Source organism: Arachis ipaensis, chromosome B07 (genome assembly GCF_000816755.2).
Source record: "Arachis ipaensis cultivar K30076 chromosome B07, Araip1.1, whole genome shotgun sequence".
Lineage (NCBI taxonomy): Eukaryota > Viridiplantae > Streptophyta > Magnoliopsida > Fabales > Fabaceae > Arachis > Arachis ipaensis.
Genome location: NC_029791.2, coordinates 28,234,190 through 28,244,890, shown reverse-complemented (window position 1 = coordinate 28,244,890; position 10,701 = coordinate 28,234,190). Strand labels below are relative to the sequence as shown.

General features: G+C 34.9%; 1 protein-coding gene and 1 long non-coding RNA gene across 7 annotated transcripts in view; both read right to left on the bottom strand.

Moving 5' to 3' along the window:
- Positions 53-3,164, bottom strand: LOC107609427 (U-box domain-containing protein 3). Its single transcript, XM_016311409.2, has 2 exons — positions 2,625-3,164; positions 53-1,099 (listed from the first exon to the last, which is right to left on the bottom strand). The coding sequence occupies exons 1-2, from the start codon at positions 3,062-3,064 to the stop codon at positions 271-273; spliced, it is 1,269 nt and encodes a 422-aa protein (XP_016166895.1). The 5' UTR covers positions 3,065-3,164; the 3' UTR covers positions 53-270.
- Positions 9,622-10,701, bottom strand: part of LOC107608118 — a 4,472-nt gene continuing 3,392 nt past the window's right edge. For all 6 annotated transcript variants that reach the window (XR_001612719.2, XR_002351296.1, XR_002351299.1 and 3 more), the window contains one exon: positions 9,622-10,265. This is a non-coding gene — a long non-coding RNA (uncharacterized LOC107608118). The remainder of the gene's footprint in view (positions 10,266-10,701) is intronic.

Sequence of the window (10,701 nt, the reverse complement as noted above, 5' to 3'; positions counted from 1 at the left end):
GAGTGTTGTTCTTCTTTTTATCAGTGCTGCTCTAATTTCTATATATAAGAACTGAGGTAAAAGAACAAACTGCTTGAAGATGTGCACATTTCCATTATGGAGGTCAAGGTGTGCAACCAAATTATGAGTGATGAGGTCAATAGATTAAACCAAGTTAGCCTTTGTAAACATCACTGGACTAGCTATGCAGAGCAAGATTAAAACTAGATATATACAGATTAAAACTCATTTCTTAGTTGCTTGTTGATTGTAAGGAAAAAAAAGTATGCATCAAGTGGAAGGAATCACAGAAGGATTACAAGATGCTGCTCTATGCTGAATGCAGTTCAAGCTTTGTTCCATACTCCTCTGAACCATGTCTTGTAATAACCTTTTAGCTGTTTCAGCAGCTTTGTCTGCTCCATCTACGCGTTCAGCGATGTCATAAACAATTTTCTCCAAAACCGAGGAGGCTAGTCTTCTTTCCGGGGGAGAATCTCTAAGCAAATCCAGAAGCACACGTGCTCTATCTTGCGCTTCTGATGTGCCCTCCACTGTAAGGCGTAACAAACCTGGGATTGCTCCTTCTTTGAGGATAAGTTCCCGGTATTTGTCTCGGCAGCTTAGACACAATGACAGCAGAGCTCCAACAGCATGTTGTGTGCTGACTAGTGATCCATCTTCAACTGTCTCTACTAAGGTTAAAATCCCGCCGTCTGCAACTGAGATTGCGGTTCGTCCCTCTTCAAAGTTGGAGAGAATCTCGAGTAGCGCCGTAGCTTTCTCGGCAAACTTGGAGTATTTCTTGCACTCTTTAAGGAGGTTGATGAGAGGAGAAACAGCACTAGCATTAAGGAGTTCAGTAGAATTCTTCTCGATGATGGTGGAGAGATTATAGAGGGCTGTAACGGCATCAACTCTGCCTTGAACACTTCCAGAGTTGAGGATCTGAACAAGCAGAGGCGCAGCTCCAGAAGCAACAATTATGGGCTTATTGGGAGCTGCAGCTGAGAGTGACAAGATTGCCGCTGTCGCTAATTCCCTTATACTACTATTTTGCGTTTTGAGGAGCTCCACCAGAGGAGGGATAGCACCAGCTGTCACTATTTTGACCTTGTTTCTAACAAATCAAAGTAAAAATCCATACTTATGAGTTGCATGACTCATGGAATTTAAAAATGATATATATATATATATAGTGAAGAGTGAAGAGAATCAGCCAAAACCATAAAATCACACATGTAATATTAGAGATAGTGGAGCGTGCCTTATGGTTGTTATGCTTTTTAAAGTTGAAATTGAAACCAAAATAACCCAATTGATATATGCATAACGAGACCAGGCAACTTTGTTCATATAAAAGCACTACTGTTGGATTATATGATGACAATTGTCTCTATTGCCAGCACAGTATCACTGTAAGATTAATATACATTTAATAAAAAACAGAACATGACTAGCATCTTTATCATAACCACAGAGAAAGTAGTCCCACCCATTACAGTTTACACTGGGATGAGATTCACAAGTTAACAGTATTGACTAAACTCAACCAATTTCACACCTAAACATGAACCTTAAATCTCTCTCTGTACTAACAAAGGTAGTAAGTAATCACCCATAGTTCCATACGACCAAATGACAAGCAAAATGTACAAAAGAATCAGCAAGCAAACATACTGCACTGACTTTTATAGTTTTTGGGTAGAAAATCGAGAAAAAGGGTTGTGATTGAGCATTTAGATACAAATTGGAAATAAGATTTACAATTATACAGTCCAGATGTATCAAGCGATCACAATCTTTTATCACCGGGGTTAGAGGACAGAGGAGCAACATCAAGCAGACCCAAGAGAAAGAGTGCAGGTAAAAATAATTTCAGTGTGTGGAATTATTTATCAACTAGATTTTGTGAAGATTTATTAGTGAAATAGTGCCTTCATTTTGACAAAATTAGTGAGTTCAAGACATTACCATGAGCTGAAGCCATTATATATGTCCCATTCATCGATGCAATTATCAGGCTGCCTATATTACACCTTTATGGTGCGGCCCTTCACCGGATCCTACGTTAACACGGGATGCTTGTGCACGGGGCTACCCCTTTATGTTCCTCTTCCATTCTACATGTTATTCTATAGTTAAGTTTCCTATGGTTATGGTGCTGATTTAAAGGTGCAAAGCATGTTACAATTTAGTTAGAGCAGAACTACATTTATTTTTAATGAGGTTCAGTTTAGCTCTAGTTAGTGTAAGAAGCAGTAACTCATGACCCTAATAATGGATTCCAGAAAAAAAAGAATGCCTAATTCCACCAAATTCCTCTTTCATCTTTGCTTCTTTTCTTTCACACACACACACACACACACACACACACACACTTCTCTTCTTTTTTAGTTTCCTCTTTTTTTCTTCCCTTTTGGATTGGTCTCAGAAATTCCTTTTTCTTAAATTTTGTCCATTCCACCTAAAACTCCACTTAAACACATACACAAAAGAAATAAGATATTAAAATAATTAACAGTAACCAAATCGAAGCACCACATCAGATTCCAACAAATTTCCTCAGACTTCACACACTACACAATAACACAAAGCATAAACATGTTGCAGAGGGAGGGATGAGTTAGTTACAGATTAGTTACCGTTCGTTGCGGACGGCGAGGTTGAGGAGAGCGAGGAGGGAGGAGTGACGGGCATCGGGGTTGGATGACGACAGCATGAAGACGAGAGGCTGGACCACTCCAGCCGCGCCCAGCCTGGACCTCGTCTTAGAGGACGAAGGCGATTTCCTGACGAGCTTACGGATCTCTCTGGCTGCCTCTATCTTCCACTGAAGGCTGCCGCTCACCAGCTTGTCCGACACCTGCTGGACCACCGCGCACTCCTGCTGCTGCTGCCTCTGCCTCTGCCCTTTCCCCTTCGCTGACAGACCCAATGCTATCGCTGTTCTTGTGTCGGACAAGCCTTCTTCTTCTTCTTCCACGTCGTCGTCGTCTTCTTCTTCCTCTTCTTGGTGGCGGTGAACATCTTTCGGTTCGGGTTCCGGTTCGGGTTCGAGTTTTGTGGTCTCTCCCACGCCCATCTCTCTCTCAGCCTCTTTCTTGCAATAGTTCAATGTCCAGAGATGCGGTGCTTTGGTTGCTCCCAATTCCGGGTTTTGTTCTGATTTTTTTTTCTCCCATCCTACAATAAGTCAATAATAATATTAGTCGGATAGGCTCTCACACACTACTATTTTTTTTTCCCTTTTAAAAAAAAATATCCAAAATTTTTGTTTATGTTGTGATAAGATCAAAATGAGTTATTAATATGGACAGCTAATTTTGTTTTCAATATTAAAGAATTTAATTTTTCAAGATAAACCAAAGTTAATGAAGTTGAAAATGTAAAGTTCACTCGCGTATAAATAGAGAAGTAATATGAGAAACAATAGACCTAATAATAAAACATTTTTTTCTCTCTTTATACACTATTAATAGTTTTTCTCTCTCTCTTTACGTTACTCCATATAAATGTATGTGTTCCGTTCGGATCTGGCCGAGGTCTATATCTTCCAATCGAGGCTGCTCAGCTCTTAGGAGAGTTATACGTCGTCCAAGAGGCAGTTCTCCAAGAATAACTTCGGCGCGATGAAACACGGTGGCGGGAGCACCTGCAAAAGCACTCCGACGCTCAAGTAAGTGTACGAATTATAAAAGATGAAAGTAATGAATTAGAGTGAGTTTTGTAACTTATTTTTTCCTGAGCTATTTGGTTTCGTTTTATAGATGAGTGTTAAGTTTCCTTCTGTTTGGTTGTTCCGATATTGTCGGCTCAGTTAGCAAGTTCTGTTATTGTTGGTAACGGCTGGGAAGTGGGTTTTGACTTGTGATCGTGCTCAGGTTGTGGCTTCTGCTTAGCTGGTTTGTTTTCTGACTTTGTGGTCGGTTAGGATAGTGAAATTTGTTACCGAGCTTCTCGGGGTATACGTCAGTATGAATCATCTTTATTGAGTTAATTATATTAATATTAGAGTCTTCTATTTACACATCTTTATTTTATATTTAGTACATATTCTTTATTTATTTTTATAACACGTTATCAGCACGAGACTCTAATCAAATTTTAGAAAGACTCAAGTAATAAATTTTCATTATGTCGAAACTCTCTCATCTTGAATTTAATGTTTTTGATATATTTGGAAACAACTATTTATCATGAGTATTATATGCTGAAATTCATCTTGATTCAATAGATCTTAGAGATACCATTAAAGTTGAAAATAATGCATCCCAAAAGGATAAAGCCAAAGCCATGATCTTCTTTCGCCGTCATCTTGATGAAGGATTGAAAAATGAATATCTCACATTAAAAGATCCTGCAAATCTGTGGAAAAACCTTGAAAAAAGGTATAATCATCAAAAGACAGTGATACTTCCTCAAGCTCAATATGAATGGACACACTTGCGTCTACAGGATTTTAAATCCATAAGTGAATATAATTCAACAATGTTTCGAATCACCTCACGAATTAAATTATGTGGGAAAAAGATAACTGATAATAATATTTTAAAGAAAACTTTTTCGACCTTTCTTGCCTCGAATGTACTCCTATAGTAGCAGTATCGAGAAAAAGGATTTAAAAAATATTTTGAGTTAATTTCTTGCTTTCTTGTTGTTGAACACAAACAACGATTTACTTTTAAAAAATCATGAAACACGCCCAGATGGCGCCGCCCCATTCCTTGAAGCAAATGCGGCAAATCATAACCTCAGAAGAGATAAGTGGCAAGGTTTTGGCAACAAGAAAAATTATGGAAGGAAGAAAAATTATGTTCATAAGAAAGGATCTCACCAGAAGTGGGATAAAGAAAGAAACAATTGGTAAAATAAATCAATAAAGGATAAATATTTTCGTTGTGGTGGAAAGGGTCATTAGTCGCGTACCTGTTGTACTCCAAGGCACCTAGTCAATCTTTATCAAGTATCTTTGAAAAAAGACGACAAAGAAAAAGAGACGAATTTTATTTCAAATGATGCTGAAAATTACACCACTCGTTATGAAGTATCTGATTTTTTTGAGGATCGTGAAGGAAATATTGATCATTTGATCAATGATGGAATATTTTAATATGTGGATTTGTTAAGTACTTATATAAATAAATAATGTAAGAAACTTCTTGTTAAGTTTTATTTTCTATGCATTTGAATTTTAAGTACGATGTATATAAATAATGTTTAATAAAATATTTATGAATTTCAAAATTACTGAATGTGCCAAGATAATAATAATAAAATTTTTAGTATATACTATATTTCTTAGAAAAATATTTTCAATCAAGAAAATAATTTCATTGTGCAAATATTTCTACTCATTTTATTATTATTTGACTTTGAAGAAAATGGCAAGGACATATAGTGAAGATGTTTGCCATGCGGATAGTGCAAGTTCGGACACCGTTCTCAAAAGTAATATATATTTTACTCATCTTGTGCCAAAAGAAGAATATGTTAATACTATTATTAGCTCAGACAATATGATAGAAGACTCCGAAAGAGCTATAATTTTGTTTTCCGGAGAAACAAAATTCATAATAAATAATACACTATTATCTACCAAGTTTCTAAGGAACTTGTTGAGTTTTTAAGATATTCGCCGAAATAGATATCATATTGAAACAATGAATGATGGAAATCATGAGTACTTGTATATCATAACTCATGATTCAAGTAAAAAGGTTATATTAGAAAAGTTATCCTCACTTTCATCTGGATTATATTATACTAAAATTAGTGCAATTGAATCACATGCCATTATAAACCAGAAGTTTACTAGCTCAAATGAATTCATAACTTGGCAAGATCGATTGGGTCATTAGGGAACAACCATGATGCGGAGAATTATTGAAAACTCCCATGCAGAAGATTCTTAAATCTAGTGAATTTGTTGTGTTGCATATTCTTAGGAAAAGTTAATTTTAAGGTCATTACCAGTAAAGATTGGATTTGAGTCTCTTGAATTCCTATAAAGGATTCAAGGCAATATATGTGGATGGACATATTCATCCACCATGTGAATCTTTTAGATATTTTATGGTCCTAATAGACGCATCTTCAAGATGGTCACATGTGTGCTTATTGTCTTCTTGAACTTGATGTTTGCGAGATTACTTGCTCAAATTATTCGATTAAAAGCACGGTTTCCATAAAATCCAATCAAAGCAATTTGCCTTGATAATGCTGGTGAATTTACTTTTCAAAACTTTTATGCTTATTGTATGGTTAATGGAATAAGCGTTGAACATCCAATAGCTCATGTTCACACACAAAATGGATTAGCAGAATCACTTATTAAATGCCTCCAATTAATTGCTAGACCCTTACATAGAGAACAAATCTCCTAACATCAGCTTGGGGGCATGCTATTTTACATGCTGCAGCACTTATTCATTTGAGGCCAACAAGTTACCATCAGTTCTCTCCTATACAATTAGCTTTTGGCTAGTAGCCAAATGTTTCCCATTTAAGAATATTCGGGTATGCGATATATGTTCCCATTGCACCACCTGCTCGCACTAAAATGGGACCCCAAAGAAAATTGGGGATATATGTTGAATATGATTCTCCTACTATAGTGAGGTATCTTGAGGTACAAACTAAAGATGTATTTAAAGCCCGATTTACAGATTGTCATTTTGATGAATCAAAATTTCCAACCTTAGAGGGAGAGAATAAGCTTCCTGAAAAAGAACTTAATTGGAATGCATCATCCTTGATGCATTTGGATCCTGGATCATGGCAATATGAACTAGAAGTTCAAAAGATTATATATTTGCAAAGAATAGCAAATGAATTGCCTGATGCATTTTCTGATACAAAGAGGATAACCAAATTTTATAGACCAGCTGAAAATACCCCAATTCGAATTGATGTCCCAGTTGAACAAGTAGCCACTGAAACAAATTCACGCCAGAAGCGTGGTAGACCTGTCGATTCCAAAGACAAAAATCTTCGAAAAAGAAAAGAGGTAAATATCATTCCTGTTGAAAAAGATAAAGACATAGTAAAGACACCTGCAATTGTCTAAAATTCTGATATAGTTTTGATGCTAGAAGATGTTCAAGTACCTAAAAATTATGAAAATGACGAGATCTCGATAAATTACGTTTTTACAGGAGAAAAATGGGACCGAAATAAGACAATTGTCAATGAAATATTTGCATATAATGTGGCATTAAATATCATGCATGAAAGTAAGGATCTTGAGCTAAGAATAGTCGAAGAATGTCGACAAAGGAATAATTGGCCAAAATAGGAAGAAGTTATGAAGGCTGAGTTAGACTTACTTGCAAAACGTGAAGTCTTTGGACCTGTAGTTCATACACCAGAAGATGTAAAACCTATTGGATACAGATGGGTATTTGTGAGAAAACGAAATAAGAAAAATGAATTGTACACTACAAAGCTCGACTTATGGCACAAGACTTTTCACAAAGGCCCGATATAGATTATGAAGAAACATATTCCCCTGTAGTGGATGAAATAACATTGCGTTATTTGGTCAGTTTATCCGGATATCATAAACTACATATGCATTTAATGGATGTGGTAACAGCCTACTTATACGGATCATTAGATCGTGATATTTATACGAAAGTTCCAAAAGGACTAAAGATATCTAAACCATCCAATGAATATTCGCATGGGTTATACTCAATCAAATTGCAAAGATCTTTATATGATCTAAAGCAATCTGGACGAATATGGTATAATTGTCTTACTGAGTATCTGGCCAAAAACGGATTTAAGAATGATGATATCTGCCCATGCGTTTTCATAAAGAAATATGCATCTGGATTCATTATAATTATTGTGTATGTTGATGATTTAAATATCATTGGAACCCCTGAAGATATTCTAACAATAATAAAAGTTCTAAAAGAAGAGTTTGAGATGAAAGATCTTAGAAAGACTAAATTTTGTCTCGACCTGCAGATCGAGCATACAAAAAATAGGATCTTTATTCATCAAACAACATATACAGAAAAGATCTTGAAAATATTTTATATGGATAAGTCGCACCCATTAAGTACCCCAATGATCGTAAGGTCTTTGGATGTGGAAAATGATCAATTCTGTCCTAAAGAAGAAAATGAAGATATCTTTGATCCTAAAGTACCATATCTTAGTGCCATTGGTGCACTAATATATCTTGCTAATAATACACGACCTGATATATCATTTGCTGTGAATTTACTAGCAAGGTATAGTTCCTCTGCAACCAAAAGATATTGGAATGGAATCAAACAAATCTTTCGATATCTTCATGGAATGGTTGATATGAGATTGTTTTATCCCTATGGATCCAAATCACAACTAGTTCGCTATGCAGATGCAGGATACTTGTCTGGTTCTCACAAAGGGAGATCTCAAATAGGATATCTATTCACATATGTTGGTACAACTATATCATGGAAGTCTACGAAACAGACGATTGCAACAATATCCTCTAATCATGCTGAAATACTAGCAATACATGAAGCTAGTCGTGAGTGTTTTTAGCTCAGAAGTTTGATCAAATATATTCTATCATCATGTGGACTGATTGACCATAAGATAGTTCCAACTGTCCTGTTTGGAGATAATACAGCATGCATAGCTCAACTTAAAGGCGGATACATCAAAGGTGATAGGACAGAGCATATTTCTCCCAAATTCTTCTTCACTCATGATTTTTAAAATCAAGGAACAATTGATATCCAACAGATCTGCTCAAGCGATAATCTGGCAGATTTATTTACAAAGTCACTTCCAAAATCCTCATTTGAAAGATTGGTACATCAGATTGGGATGCGCTGATTTCGAGATATTAAATAATGGTGATAAGAGCGGGAGACTGTACTCTTTTTTCCTTGATCAGGTTTTTTCCCATTAGGTTTTTCTTGATAAGGTTTTTAATGAGGCAGTTCATATCACAAAAGACACTACAAGAAACATCATTAAAATCGACGGCCAAATCAACGGCTAAGCCGTCGATAATATTAAATTTCGACGGCAAAATGGACGCGGGAGGTGGTCGCTATTAAGCTTGTCGATTTTTTAAAATTCTAATAAAATCGATGGCTTGCCTTGTCGTCGATAATAATGAAATAAAATTGACATCTCTTTCGTCTATAATATGATTTTAAAAATTCTACATACTTACTAAAATCAACAACGTTGCCGTCGATTTTATATAATAAAATCGACGGCACTTATGTCGATATTTGTTTCAAATAAATCTACAACAGTTTTGCCTATAATATGCTTAATAAAATAGACAACACTGCTGTCGATATTTGATTCAATAAAATCGACAACAGTTTCATCTAAAATATGCTTAATAAAATCGACAGCATTGCCGTCGATATTTGATTCAATAAAATTGACACAGTTGCCGTCGATTTTAATAGTTATATGTTTTAATTATTTTTTTATTTAAAAAATAGTAAACAATTAATGCAAATAAACTTTTAAATATATACATAAAATTTATACAGAATATTAGATAACAAGACAAATAAACTTTTAAATATAAATATAAAATTTATACTAAATATTAGATAATGAATTTACAAACTTATCAAAGTAATAAATAATCCTCTAACATAAAAACTCAAGATAAGATAAATAAATAAATTTAGACTTATATTCATTTAAATTGCAATCCACTAATAATACAAAATATTTAAAGTAAAGTAATTAAATAGCTTAGATCACTCTGCACACCATGTGAGGCAGTGTTGGAAGGTTCATTAGTTTGTTGAGTGCATGATCTTGGCACACCCGGAGTAGGCATCATGTGAATCTGAGGCTCCCCTTTCGGCCTCGGCCTCGGCCACGGCTGCAATCTCCGTCTCTACTGACCATATCCTGTACACATTTTATTAAAAGGTAAAACAGAAAATTAAAATTTTTTTATTAAAATGACATTCTTTAACAATTCATAATATATTCAGATACATACCTTAACTAAACTTGTGATCTATCAAATTCATACATACCTTAACTAAACTTGTGATTTATCAAATTCAGGAGGCAAGTCCATATGCTTTCTATAAAGGACCATTAAAGAAGCAATGTTAAAAAAGGAAACCTTTTATGGTAATGATAGCAACTTCCGTAGACGTTAATACTAAATAGTTTTGAATGAAGACTAAGCTAAGCTTCAGTGCATCTTCTTAGTGCTACTAGCCATGTTTGGATTCTTTACTCTTACACCTCCCTTAAGTCTACTAGCCATGTTTGAATTGTCTTAACTCATCCTAAAGAAAAAAAAACACAAAATCACATTTAAACAAAAACAAAAAATAATTTGTGCTCTGTTTAGACTGCAAGATCGTTTTATAAAATACAATTTTGAGTAATTACCCAAATCAATCCTTAAGGATTTTAGAATCGGACATTTTAGTCCCTAAGAAAAATTAATACACAGATCAATCCCCAAGGTTTTACTCCAGCAGACAAATTAGTCCCCAATTCATTTTTCGGCAGAGTAATTACCCAGATCGGTCCCCAAAAATTTTAAAAACGGACATTTTAGTCCCCAAGAAAAACTAATGTACAAATCAATCTCCAACGTTTCTCTCTATTAGACATAATAGTCCTTCGTCCAAAAATAAAACAAAATAAAATAATTATTATTATTAATTGCACAATAATATTGTACTATATTTTTTGTATTTTTTAGACAAAAATAAT